Source organism: Coregonus clupeaformis, chromosome 20 (assembly GCF_020615455.1).
Source record: "Coregonus clupeaformis isolate EN_2021a chromosome 20, ASM2061545v1, whole genome shotgun sequence".
NCBI lineage: Eukaryota > Metazoa > Chordata > Actinopteri > Salmoniformes > Salmonidae > Coregonus > Coregonus clupeaformis.
Window position 1 is genome coordinate 45,199,760 of NC_059211.1, and position 14,701 is coordinate 45,214,460.

Consider the following 14,701-nt stretch of genomic DNA (forward strand, 5'->3'; position numbering starts at 1 on the left):
TGAGGTCTCAGTGTGTGCCTTCTGCGCTTATCCTGGAAATCCAACCGCTGCGATCCGTCCACCTGATTCTATTGATTGCTCATGCCTTGTCCAGTTCTTCTAATCTGTAACTCCACACAGTACCTGGTATGACATCAGGACAATGGTACAATGTTCCTTCACTTCCCGTCTCCCAGGGCAGGCTCCAGGGTTCCACTGAGTGTCTGAGGTTCCTCTCTTCATTCAGTAGGAGTCAGTGAGCGAGCGAGGTCTCCAGGGCCGTGTGTGAGGCTAATTGTGACCCTTTTCATTGAAGTCGGACTGTCTGTAGGAAACTCTGTCTGGCCTGACCTAGTTAACTGAGGAGCAGAGATCCTCTGAGGAAGACCAACACCCGTCAGGGCTCTCAGACACTCATCAATGCAGCTTTGTCAGAGAGAGGAGAGTAAAGCGTACAGTACTGCAGCACACACACATTATATACCTACTGATCATTCCTTTATTAACTGCCGTCAAATAAATCCAGATGAAATATAGGAGAGACCCTGGCTGGCAAATGGTCAAATTGGACAATGTCCAAAAGAAAGGCTTATGTCCTCAAAATCCATCCACCTAACACTAGGCCTATCCTTTGTTAGCCTACATGTGGTGTTTTATTGCCTTTTTTCTCAGAGCATGAAATGGCCTCGTTTCAACCGCTTTGAACTCGGTAGCTACTCTGAAGAACTCTCTTCCAAACCAACTGCATTTAAGATGGTGCTAGAGAGTACATTTCCCACTGAGCTCTGAAAGGAGCTGCAGCAGCCGCCATGCAGCCAAGTCTACGGAGACAAAGAAAATACGTTATGCAATGAGCTATTTCATGTTGCTCTCCAGCCTGGCATGTGTGCAAAGGTTGCAGAGCAAATAGAGGAAGCGGGTAGTACTCGCACTGAGGAGAGGGCGAGAGGGAGGGAGGGGAGGAGAAAGGAACAGGAAGAGAGTCAGAGGAGAGCTGCTGAAGCTGTGGTGACTCAGCCTGGGTACTGGGAGAGGAGATGGTTTGTTAGAGAGGGAGGTGGGAGGCAGGGTAGTGCTCTACCCATACTTAACCGTTCTCTATACTTTATGTGGTTTGGACTCGACATTCCCAAATGTACCATTGTTGGATACAGCAGTTAGAAATGTCCAAATAAAGATACAAAATATTTGGGACATCCACTGGGACCCAGAAAATGCTGTTATTGACCGTCCATCCAACATATTTTTTTCTTCATCTGATAAGATGTTGCATGGTGCCAGACATTAGTTACTGTAGAATGTATAGCTCTTGGCAATGCACAAGTAACTTGGGTACTGTTTTCCTGCACAAAGTATCCCTCTGGATGCTATCAGTCCCATGCACTTGTCGCATGGTGCACTTGTCGCATGGGACACGCGCTCATCATTTCAAATAGGCTACAAGTCATATTAAACAGCATATAAACACTCTAAATAGGTCAGGAGCCAGACAGGGAGCCTAAGAAGGAACGGAAATGAATTATTTAGGCTATATTATTTCAATTATTTCAAGGCTATAGCCTACAAAGAAATACATTGTGAAGAATTTGCAAGTGCGACACACTGGGCTGGTAGGGAGTCAGAGATATTAAGCGCTCAGCATTTAAACAACATTTTAATTGTATTCAATCATTATAGTCTATAAATTGCTCATAGACTGTGACTTACTTAGAATTAAATACAAATTAAACGAAAAATGCTTTATTAGGCTCAGTCTACAGTGCCTTTGTGTCTGTGGCTTCAGGCTCATGCGATGGTGCCTGGAGAGCAGGCCAGCAGCGGAGAATATCCTCTCCGTGCTTGCAGAGCCATTGGGGATGCTAAACACCATTTTGCCCAATCTTGTCAGGATGGACAGGGATGCAGAGTTGTTGGCTTTTTCTATAGGTAGCCCAAATGGTTTTTGGGCAAAATAGCCTAATCAAAACGGAAAGGGCCTTAAGTTGGAATATGCCAGGGCTATTGGCCTATTGTATAGATAATGGAACAAAAAATGAAAACTTTTAAGAGATCTGATTTTTTTTTAAAATAAATTATTTGCTACAATGGCACACTTCATTAGCTACCCACCTTGTTCCTTTATTTTAGCATGTGCATGTAGTAAGTACACCATGCTTTCGAGATATGTCTTTTCAGATTCCACTATGATTCTTTAGTTGTGGTCCTTGTCTTTGTACATTGAGGGGAAAAAGTATTTGATCCCCTGCTAATTTTGTAAGTTTGTCCACTGACAAAGAAATGATCAGTCTATAATTTTAATGATAGGTTTATTTGAACAGTGAGAGACAGAATAACAAACAAAAAAATCCAGAAAAACGCATGTCAAAAATGTTATCAATTGATTTGCATTTTAATGAGGGAAATAAGTATTTGACCCCCTCTCAATCATAAAGATTTCTGGCTCCCAGGTGTCTTTATACAGGTAACGAGCTGAGATTAGGAGCACACTCTTAAAGGGAGTGCTCCTAATCTCAGCTTGTTATCTGTATAAAAGACACCTGTCCACAGAAGCAATCAATCAATCAGATTCCAAACTCTCCACCATGGCCAAGACCAAAGAGCTCTCCAAGGATGTCAGGGACAAGATTGTAGACCTACACAAGGCTGGAATGGGCTACAAGACCATCGCCAAGCAGCTTGGTGAGAAGGGGACAACAGTTGGTGCGATTATTCGCAAATGGAAGAAACACAAAAGAACTGTCAATCTCCCTCGGCCTGGGGCTCCATGCAAGATCTCACCTCGTGGAGTTGCAATGATCATGAGAACGGTGAGGAATCAGCCCAGAACTACACGGGAGGATCTTGTCAATGATCTGAAGGCAGCTGGGACCATAGTCACCAAGAAAACAATTGGTAACACACTACGCCGTGAAGCACTGAAATCCTGCAGAGCCTGCAAGGTCCCCCTGCTCAAGAAAGCACATATACATGCCCGTCTGAAGTTTGCCAATGAACATCTGAATGATTCAGAGGAGAACTGGGTGAAAGTGTTGTGGTCAGATGAGACCAAAATGGAGCTCTTTGGCATCAACTCAACTCGCCGTGTTTGGAGGAGGAGGAATGCTGCCTATTACCCCAAGAACACCATCCCCACCGTCAAACATGGAGGTGGAAACATTATGCTTTGTGGGTGTTTTTCTGCTAAGGGGACAGGACAACTTCAACACATCAAAGGGACGATGGACGGGGCCATGTACCGTCAAATCTTGGGTGAGAACCTCCTTCCCTCAGCCAGGGCATTGAAAATGGGTCGTAGATGGGTATTCCAGCATGACAATGACCCAAAACACACGGCCAAGGCAACAAAGGAGTGGCTCAAGAAGAAGCACATTAAGGTCCTGGAGTGGCCTAGCCAGTCTCCCGACGTTAATCCCATAGAACATCTGTGGAGGGAGCTGAAGGTTCGAGTTGCCAAACGTCAGCCTCGAAACCTTAATGACTTGGAGAAGATCTGCAAGGAGGAGTGGGACAAAATCCCTCCTGAGATGTGTGCAAACCTGGTGGCCAACTACAAGAAACGTTTGACCTCTGTGATTGCCAACAAGGGTTTTGCCACCAAGTACTAAGTCATGTTTTGCAGAGGGGTCAAATACTTATTTCCCTCATTAAAATGCAAATCAATTTATAACATTTTTGACATGTGTTTTTCTGGATTTTTTTGTTGTTATTCTGTCTCTCACTGTTCAAATAAACCTACCATTAAAATTATAGACTGATAATTTCTTTGTCAGTGGGCAAACATACAAAATCAGCAGGGGATCAAATACTTTTTTCCCTCACTGTACATAGGTATTCACACCCCTGTGTCAATAATTTGTGAAACACCTTTTGGCAGCGATTTACATCTGTGAGTCTTTCTGGGTAAGGGGGATCAAATACTTTTTTTCCTCACTGTAAGTCACCTTGATTTTGCACCTGTGTGTTTTATCAGTTTCTTTATGAATATATTTAGCGAACTCCATGACAGTAGCTAAAGCAAGGGGCTATAGCAGCACACAAGCAGACTACAAATGCATGCTGGGCCGGGCCTGCCCTGAGCTTGTGAAGTGAGCGCTACTGGAGCGAAATTGGAGCAGGCGAGAAGGCCGTCGCTCCGGCCTTTGGGAATATCGCTTCGCGCTCCAGTCAAATTTGGCACACTCCGCTCCAGCTCCGCTCCACTCACTTACTCTGGTATCGCTGGGTCTTGGATAGTGGACTGCACTCAAACTGAAAACATTTGGGAACCTCTGTCTAACCTGTGTTATGTCCTGTGTCTCCACAGGCACTGGCGAAAGTGGCAAGAGCACCTTCATCAAACAGATGCGCATCATCCACGGGACGGGCTACACCGACGAGGACAAGAGGGGCTTCACCAAGCTGGTCTATCAGAACATCTTCACCTCCATGCAGTCCATGATCCGGGCCTCCGAGACCCTCAAGATCCAGTACAAGTATGAACAGAACAAGGTGAGTCTGGCTGGGGGATAGGGAGAAGGGATTGGGATAGGGGTCCACTCATTGGACAAAGACATTGTTAGTCGAAATGTCTTCTATTATTATAGCCTTATGTAGGCCTATATCTAGACCCCACATTAGAGATCACTTATAGTGCATTCTGAAAGTATTCAGACCCCTTGACTTTTTCCACATTTTGTTACATTACAGCCTTATTCTAAAATTGTTGAAAGTGTTTTTGGCCCTCATCACAATACCCCATAATGACGAAGCAAAAACTTTCTAGACATTTTTGCAATTTTTTTTAATAAAAAATGGAAATATCACATTTATGGGGAAGTAAATGTAGTATTCAGACCCTTTACTCAGTACTTTGTTGAAGGAACTTTGGCAGTGATTACAGCCTTGTGTCTTCTTGGGTATGACGCTACAAACTTGACAGACCTGTATTTGGGAGTTTCTCCCATTCTTCTCTGCAGATCCTCTCAAGCTCTGTCAGGTTGGATGGGAAGCGTTATGAGGTCCTGAGTGCTCTGGAGCAGGTTTTCATCAAGGATCTCTCTGTACTTTTCTCCGTTCATCTTTCCCTCGATCCTGACTAGTCTCCCAATCCCTGCCGCTGAAAAACATCCCCACAGCATGATGCTGCCACCACCATGCTTCACTGTAGGGATGGTGCCAGGTTTCCTCCAGACGTGACGCTTGGCATTCAGGCCAAAGAATCTTGTTGTGCCTTTTACTGAGGAGTTGCTTCCGTCTGGCCACCCTACCATAAAGGCCAGATTGGTGGAGTGCTGCAGAGATGGTTGTCCTTCTGGAAGGTTCTCCCATCCCCACAGAGGAACTCTGGGAGTTATGTCAGTGACCATCAGGTTTTTGGCTCAGTATGGCCCGGCGACCAGCTCTAGGAAGAGTCTTGGTGGTTCCAAACTTCTTCCATTTAAGAATGATGGAGGCCACTGTGCTCTTGGGGACCTTCAATGCTGCAGAAATGTTTTGGTACCCTTCCCCAGATCTTTGCCTCGACACAATCCTGTCTCGGAGCTCTACAGACAATTCCTTCGACCTCATGGCTTGGTTTTTGAGCTGACGCGCACTGTCAACTGTGGGACGTTATATAAATAGGTGTGTGCCTTTCCAAATCATGTCCAATCAATATAATTTTCCACAGGTGGACCCCAATAAAGTTGTAGAAACATCTCAGGGATGATCAATGGAAACAGGATGCACCTGAGCTCAATTTTGAGTCTCATAGCAAAGGTTCTGAGTACTTATGTAAATAAGGTATTTCTGTTTATTTATTTTTAGTGTAGTGAGATTTTTTAAAATATTTTTATTTAATCCATTTTAGAACAAGGCTGTAACTTAACAAAATGTGGAAAAGGGGAAGGGGTCTGAATACTTTCCGAATGCACTGTATGTGAGCAGCAAATGGTTAGTGGCCCTTACAGTAGTTTTTGAATGGGTCATTGGCTGCTGATGTATGCGCTAGGGATGTGCCAAATTGACAATTTTTCTAAACGTTTAAACATACTTTTTCTTTTCTCAATGTTCCAATAAAACGACACAAAAAAATCATAAAATACCACGTGTATTCACAATGTAGCTGTGCTGCTGCAAGCATCGGTTTGGTCTCACGGCGTCCCTTTCAGATGGTTAAGCATTGCACCTGTACTACCATTACTGTACGTCCATTCCAGCTTGTATAGTTTGCATTTCCTTCTTATTTAGCCAGAATTGCCATACAGGACTTTGCTGCTGTCACTTGCCTTTCTCTGCCATTTTCCAACTGTTAACGACGATGACGTAGTGTTGGAGAGTCGAATCCAAAATAATTGATTCCTCAACTCCTTGCACGCCGACTCCAATTTCTCAGTGTCAAGATTCGATTCCGCTAGGAATCGACCCCTAAGATTCAGTGTTTTTGGAATAGAGGAGACTGATTTATAGTCAAGGGGAGTGCCTTCAGAAAGTATTCACTCCCCTTGACTTTTCCACATTTAGTTGTGTTACAGCCTGAATTAAAAATTGATTGAATTTAGATTTTATTTTGTCACTGGCCTACACACAATACCCCATAATGTCAAAGTGGAATAATGTTTTAGAAATTTCCACTTTTCTTTTTTTAATTAATTTGTAGAGTCAATAAGTATTCAACCCCTTTGTTACGGCAAGCCTAAATAAGTTCAGGAGTAAAAATGTGCTAGTCACATAATAAGTTGCATGGACTTACTCTGTGTGCAATAATAGAGTTTAACATGATTTTGAATGGCTACCTCATCTCTGTACCCCACACATACAATTATCTGTAAGGTCCTGCAGTCAAACAGTGAATTTCAAACACAGATTCAACCACAAAGAACAGGGAGGTTTTCCAATGCCTTGCAAAGGGCACCTATTGGTAGATAGGTGTAAATAAACAAAGCACACATTGAATATCCCTTTGATAATATATCAATGCACCCAGTCACTACAAAGATACAGACGTCCTTCCTAACTCAGTTGCCAGAGAGGAAGAAAACTGCCCAGGGATTTCACCATAAGGCCATTGATGACTTTAAAACAGTTAGAGTTTAATGACTGTGATAGAAAACTGAGGATGGATCAACAACATTGTAGTTACTTCACAATACTGAATGTATTGAGAGTGAAAAGAAGGATACAAATATTCCAAAATATGCATCCTGTTTGCAACAAGGCACTAAAGTAATACTGCAAAATATGTTGCAAAGCAATTAACTTTTTGTTCCTGAATACAAAGTGTTATGTTTGGGGCAAATAAAATACAACACATTACTGCATAACCTAAAACACAAAGCCAAATATACGCTGGAGTTACTTACCAAGAAGACTGTGAATGTTCCTGAGTGGCCAAGTTACCATTTTGACTTAAATCTACTTGAAAATCTATGGCAAGACCTGAAAATGATCTAGCAATGATCAACAACGAATTTGACAAAGCTTGAAGAATTTTGAAAAGAATAATGGGCAGATGTTGCACAATCCAGGTGTGGGAAAACTCTTCCTTACCCAGAAAGACTCACAGCTGTAATCGCAGCCAAAGTATTGACTCAGGGATGTGAATACTTATGTAAATGAGATATTTCAGTATTTCATTTTCAATACATTTGCAAAAATTTCTATAAACATGTTTTCACTTTGTCATTATGGGGTAGTGTTTGTGTGTGTAGAAGGGTGAGAAAAATAATTAAGTTAATCCATTTTGAATTCAGGCTGTAATACAAAATGTGGATTAAGTCGAGGGGTATGAATTATTTCTGAAGGCACTGTAAATGTCCATCTAATCATTTGCCTATTTTTGTTCCCATCTAATCAGAACTAGCAGCACTGGAATAGCCATGTTTCCCACTGGGTAAAAGACTACTGGGCTTTGCAATCCCTCCTTGGGTTAATCTAATTGTGCTCCGACCAGCTAACTTCTCTTTCTGGAACTCAGAAAAAGCAACACACATGCAGGCCGCTGTTAATGCCAATTAGGGTTAAGTGCCTTACTCAAAGGCACGTCAACAGATTTCTCACCTTGACGGCTATGGTATTCGAACCAGCAACCTTTCGGGGGGAGGGGCACTGTATAGGCAGGTTGGCCAGCAGGCAGAAAGTCAGAACTGTGCACTAGGCCTATCTATCGACAATCAAAAGCTGTATCTCGCAATGGAATGCTGTATCGCAAAATTTCTTGGCTTGCAATGTCTCGGCAATTCAGTAATGCTGGGGCTAGGATATTCTACACGCAACGGACCAAAGACTGAACACACACTCGCATCATTAGCGAGCAGAAAGAGCAGGTGAGCCAGCGCGATGGAGAGAGTGGAGGGGGCAAGCAGAAAGAACCGTCCTCATATGTCTTGGTCTCACAATGTCTTGTCTTGCATGCCTCGCAAATTCACCAAAGTGGCCTAGGCCATGAATATTCCACCAAAAGCTACAGACGACTACCTTCTGGCATTGTCTGAATTCTCATCCACTCATAGGACACCTAACTGGCAAACGTTGTTAGCTGGCAATCTCAGCATTGAATTGTCCAGCCACAGCTTGTATGTCTGCATCATCAAATGCAAACCATATTCAAATAGACCATAAATGTGGCCGTAAACCATGCCATAAAACATAATGGACTAATACTCCAATCTGTTCTGTCCTGGTATGGATACTAAGTCACTGCTGAGGAGAAGCCTGGATGTATCTATTGAAAGACTAGTCTGTCTTTAGCCCTAAATCATATCGAGAACATTCTGTCAGTATAACACAAGGTTATCTTCCTTTAACATCGCTGTTGATGCAAATAATAGGAAATTATATGTCCTATCTTGTGCTGTATACTTTCGATCTGAATAAAGAAATTACTAAATTATTGTGGAATTCTGTTACAGTAAATGTGGATGATGCTTTCCACCTTCCACCATTCCTTCCATGTTCCTAACCTGTTGTCTTCTTTCCCCTGTTCCTCCCCCCAGTCCAACGCGCTGCTGGTGCGCGAGGTGGACGTGGAGAAGGTGTGTTCTTTCGAACAGCCCTACATCAGTGCAATAAAGATACTGTGGACAGACCCTGGCATCCAGGAGGCCTATGACCGCAGGCGTGAATATCAGCTCTCGGACTCCACCAAATAGTAAGTCTACTCCTGACTTAAACACACACACACACAACTGCTACAGTGGTTAGAGATGTAGAAGAGTTAGAATGGGAGAGATTGAGAATGTTTTTAGTTATTTATTTTTAAGTTGAAGTAGTGAATATCATCTATGTCTGATAAATAGTGGTTTGAGAAAGTGAAAGTGAGGGAGACCAAAAGAAAGGGGGGGGGGAACAATGAAAGATAGAAGGATGGAAAGATAAAGAACAGACAGCAACATTTCTCCTCCTGCTCCACCTTAGTTCTAGTTGAACTAACCTGTGGAGACCAGAATGGCATGTTTGTTATGTAGATGTAGGTCTCGATTTATTCAGCCCTAAAATGCAGAGTAAGTAATATGACTCGCAATCAATGTAGTGATTAGACTACTCTATATTTGTATGACTCTGAAAAGGTTATCAGGAGTCAGGACTGTAAAAATGAACCCAAATGTTTTTTACAAGGACCATTTTAGGATGTTGTGTTACTTAACTGTCGTGTTTTTTTAGCTACTAGTCATCTTCCGTTTTAAATTCTCTCCCCCAAACTACGGTTAGTGATAATTGTTACAAACCAAAACTGCCTACCGTTAGTTCAGGGAGGAGTAAGGAGATACAGCTATAATACTCTATATTAATGTATACGGTATTGATTCCCACATCCATTCTCTTACATTACATGCCAGGTTACATGATAGAGTTTTCAGGTCTCGTCCTTATTCAGCTTTATCACACTGTGAACTATGAACCTGAGTGCCAGTCTGTCTTTGCTCTAGCCAGCTTAACGTTGTCTTGGCAAAGCAGCCATGTAGCCTTGTTGAATGCAGAAATGGTCTGGCACCTAGGCTTGTGTGAATTGTTATTATTGCTACTAACATAGTTTGTTTAGAAATGTATATGTGCAGTGCTTTCGGAAAGTATTCAGTCCCCTTGACTTTTTCCACAGTGTTACATTACAGCCTTATTCTAAAATGGATGAAATTGTTTTTTTTTCTCCTCAGTCTACACACAATACCCCATAATTACAAAGCAAAAACTGTTTTTTAGACATTTTTGCATATGTAAAAAAAAAAAAAAACTTTTCATATCACATTTACATACAGTACCAGTCAAAGGTTTGGACACACCTACTCATTCAAGGGTTTTTCTTAAATTTTACTATTTTCTACGTTGTATGATAATAGTGAAGACATCAAAACTATGAAATAACACATGGAATCATGTAGTAACCAAAAATGTGTTAAACAAATCAAAATATATTTTAGATTCTTCAAAGTAGCCACCCTTTGCCTTGATGACAGCTTTTCACACTCTTGGCATTCTCTCAACCAGCTTCACCTGGAATGCTTTTCCAACAGTCTTGAAGGAGTTCCCATATATGCTGAGCACTTGTTGGCTGCTTTTCTTTCAAATAGCCCTTACACAGCCTGGAGGTGTGTTGGGTCATTGTCCTGTTGAAAAACAAAAGATTGTCCCACTAAGCGCAAACCAGATGGGATGGCGTATCGCTGCAGAATGCTGTGGTAGCTATGCTGGTTAAGTGTGCCTTGAATTCTAAATAAATCACTGACAGTGTCACCAGCAAATCACACCTCCTCCATACTTCACGGTGGGAACCACACATGCGGAGATCATCCGTTCACCTACTCTGTGTCTCACAAAGACACGGCGGTTGGAACCAAAAATCTCACATTTGGACTCATCAGACCAAAGGACAGATTTCCACCGGTCTAATGTCTATTGCTCGTGTTTCTTGGCCCAAGCAAGTCTCTTCTTATTATTGGTGTCCTTTAATAGTGGTTTCTTTGCAGCAATTCGACCATGAAGGCCTGATTTCATGCAGTCTCCTCTGAACAGTTGATGTTGAGATGTGTCTGTTACTTGAACTCTGTGAAGCATTTATTTGGGCTGCAATTTCTGAGGCTAGTAACTCTAATGAACTTACCCTCTGCAGCAGAGGTAACTCTGGGTCTCCCTTTCCTGTGGCGGTCCTCATGAGAGCCAGTTTCATCATAGCGCTTGATGGTTTTTGCAACTGCAGTTGAAGAACATTTCAAAGTTCTTGAAATTGTCTAGATTGACTGACCTTTATGTCTAAAAGTAATGATGGACTGTCGTTTCTCTTTGCTTATTTGAGCTGTTCTTGCCATAATATGGACTTGGTCTTTTACCAAATAGGGCTATCTTCTGTATACGACCCCTACCTTGTCACAACACAACTGATTGGCTCAAACGCACTAAGAAGGACAGAAATTCCACAAATTAACTTTTAAGAAGGCACACCTGTTATTTGAAATGCATTCCAGGTGACTACCTCATGAAGCTGGTTGAGAGAATGCCAAGATTGTGCAAAGCTGTCATCAAGGCAAAGGGTGGCTACTTTGAAGAATCTCAAATATAAAATATTTTTTTGGTTACTACATGATTCCATATGTGTTATTTCATAGTTTTGATGTCTTCACTATTATTCTACAATGTAGAAAATAGTAGAAATAAAGAAAAACCCTTGAATGAGTAGGTGTGTCCAAACTTTTGACTGGTACTGTAAGTATTCAGACCATTTACTCAGTATGTTGTTGAAGCACCTTTGAAGGCAATTACAGCCCGAGTCTTCTTGGGTATGACGCTACAAGCTTGGCACACCTGTATTTGGAGAGTTTCTCCCATTCTTCTCTGCAGATCCTCTCAAGCTCTGTCAGGTTGGATGGGGAGCGTCGCTGCACAGCTATTTTCAGGTCTCTCCAGAGACTTGATCTGAAGCCACTCCTGTGTTGTCTTGGTCATTGTCCTGTTGGAAGGTGAACCTTCACCCCAGTCTGAGGTCCTGAGTGCTCTGGAGTAGGTTTTCATCAAGGATCTCTCTGTACTTTGCTCCGTTCATCTTTCCCTCGATCCTGACTAGTCTCCCAGTTCCTGCCGCTGAAAAACATCCCCACAGCATGATGCTAACACCTCCATGCTTCACCTTAGGGATGGTGACAGGTTTCCCCCAGACGTGACGCTTGGCATTCAGCAGGCCAAATGGTTCAATCTGGGTTTCATCAGACCAGAGAATCTTGTTTCTCATGGTCTGAGAGCCTTTAGGTGCCTTTTGGCAAAAGTTGTAAAAACATCTCAAGGATGATCACTGGAAACAGGATGCACATGAGCTCAATTTCGAGTCTCATAGCAAAGGGTCTGAATACTTATGTAAATAAGGTATCTGTTTTTTTTATTTTTAATACATTTGCAAACATTTCTAAAAACATGTTTTTGCTTTGTTATTATGGGGTATTGTGTATAGATTGAGGGAAACAATACATTTTATTCATTTTAGAATAAGGCTGTAATGTAACAAAATGTGGAAAAGTCAACGGGTCTGAATACTTTCCGAATGCACTGTATAAAAATGTGCTGCATGTGGTGTCTGTATATAGTTCTGTGTACATGAGAAAGAGATTGTGTGTGTGTGTATGTCTGTATGCATGTGTGCAGGTGATTGTGCAGCATCAGGCACACACGTGTCATGTGTCCCCCTTCATTCCACAGTTACCTTAGAGATTTAGAGCGAATAGCGACCGTGGGGTACGTGCCCACTCAGCAGGATGTGCTGCGGGTTCGAGTGCCCACTACTGGCATCATTGAGTACCCTTTTGACCTGGAGAATATAATCTTCAGGTACTGGTGTCTGAAGTGCTGCCTCTACCTCGCCACTGTAATGTCTCCACCGCCCGCCACTGCTGCTGGCCGCACAGCCTTGGGTCCTGGTAGCACACTCTCTGAGACTCCTAACTCACGATCAGCAGCTCTGAGGTTGTCTTAGGACAAATCACAACTACTAACTACAACCAAAAATTGAGAAAGATGAGAGGGTCTTTAGTCCAGACTTCTGGACTGGCTCAATTTGAACCCAATAGAATTAAGGCGCAATGGGAAAGGTTATGGCAAGATCTCTGAGAGATGCCATCAGGGACTGTACTAACTTTCTGAGAGATGATGGGTGCTAGAGGTGGCAGGTGAGGTGTCAAACCCCAGGGCTCTCAGGAATGGGTTCTCCCTCCATGCTTCACTCTCTCTCTCTTTTTTTTGTCGATCCTCTCTCTCTCTCCCCGTCTCTAGCTATCTAAGCGATCTGGATCGTATTGCCGAACCAAACTATCTACCAACCCAACAAGATGTGCTTAGGGTTCGCATCCCCACCACAGGGATCATTGAATACCCTTTCGACTTGCAAAGCATCATTTTCAGGTAGAAAGACATTCACACTTTTCCTAACTCCCTTCCCTACCTACCCCAGTGTTTTGTTTTCCCTATGATATTTTTTTTGTTTTCAATATTCATGTTGACTGCGTTGTGATCACATCCAAGAACATTGATCACTCTATGTTCTATTGATTGTATGACTGGAGATCATCCTCTCCCTCACAAGATCAACATAAACAAATTATATCACTGATTCACCTGCTGCTTCATTTCATTCCTCAATGTTGCTTTGATCTCCATAATAATTGTCTCAGGCTCATCAAGTTTTCTCAGCTGTTGCTATGTGATCCTCAAGATGTACACTGAATGACACCTCAGCCCCTTGCTTTGCATGGTACAATACTGGATGAAGTAAAATGATGAGCTAAATGTCAGCTAGTCATCTGAAGCAATGGTCATCATAACAGGGATGTTGAGAAACCGTGTACTCCAGGACTATAACCAGTCTGGTATCAGTATGACATAACCAGCCATGCTGCCTGTTACTGTAGTCTGGGCCAGGACAGTAGAGGGGAGGGGGGAATCCTCCTGGATGTGGCCAGGGGAAGAGACTGATCACTGGGCACCACGGTGTAGAACGGCTCTCTCCTCCTCAAAGAGGATGATGTTGAGGAGATTGAGAGATGGAGATGGATCCGGCAAATGGGAGCAATTTACAAAAGTGTGCAAATCGATAGGAAGCCAGCATGTCAGCCCCTCCTACGCGCTGCAGCGCTGGAAATAACTCCCAGGCCCACAATGAGGTTGGACTCAAGAGGATCTCTCCAATCCTCCACCCTACTGCTGCTACTGGATGGATGAATAGGTTGTGAATCACTACAGCAGTATTTAAGGACATGCAGCCTATATAATAATATATTAGAGATATTCCTCAGGATTGTAGAGAGAACCCAGAGAATCCGCAATTAAATGTCATTGAGAATATTTAGCTAGTCAGATCGGTAGAGACTTGTGATGTAAGGAGCCCCTCTCCACCCCAACCCCTTGTGTGTGTGTGAGAGTGAGGGGGTATCTCACTACTCACAGCAGCTGCACAAGGCAGGCATTCATGAGGACAAACATGCGTCTTCTGCGTTCGGCCGCAGCGCTTCCCTTTCTTAATTGCCTTTTGAAGTGGTTGAGAATATCATGATTTCTCTGGGCTCATCCTCCATAGGAGAGCTTATCCTGCTAAGTAGGTCACTCATCCCTGCTACAGGAAAGGAGGTCAGCTGACCTGAAGGAGCTTTATTTTAGGCAGGCGCTTCTAGAGGCCCCCATTTATCAACGCCCCTCTTCTCACTTTGCAGCAGCGCCAGCCAGGGACAGACGGAGGTAGCTGCTGCTCGCTAGGAAAGAAACAAAGCCCTGATCCTCCTCTAATAACATGGAT

The 14,701-nt window shown here is 43.0% G+C and overlaps 1 protein-coding gene across 4 annotated transcripts in view; it reads left to right on the top strand.

The window, feature by feature from the left end:
* LOC121533502 (guanine nucleotide-binding protein subunit alpha-11) overlaps positions 1-14,701 on the top strand; it is a 71,895-nt gene that overhangs the window by 41,925 nt on the left and 15,269 nt on the right. For 3 of the 4 annotated variants that reach the window (XM_041839491.1, XM_041839489.2, XM_041839490.2), the window contains 3 exons: positions 4,283-4,467; positions 8,931-9,085; positions 13,186-13,314. In XM_041839491.1, coding sequence (XP_041695425.1) covers positions 4,283-4,467; positions 8,931-9,085; positions 13,186-13,314 — 469 coding nt within the window. Of the gene's footprint in view, positions 1-4,282; positions 4,468-8,930; positions 9,086-12,615; positions 12,745-13,185; positions 13,315-14,701 lie in introns of all 4 variants that reach the window. The other variant, XM_041839492.2, reaches the window with a different exon arrangement.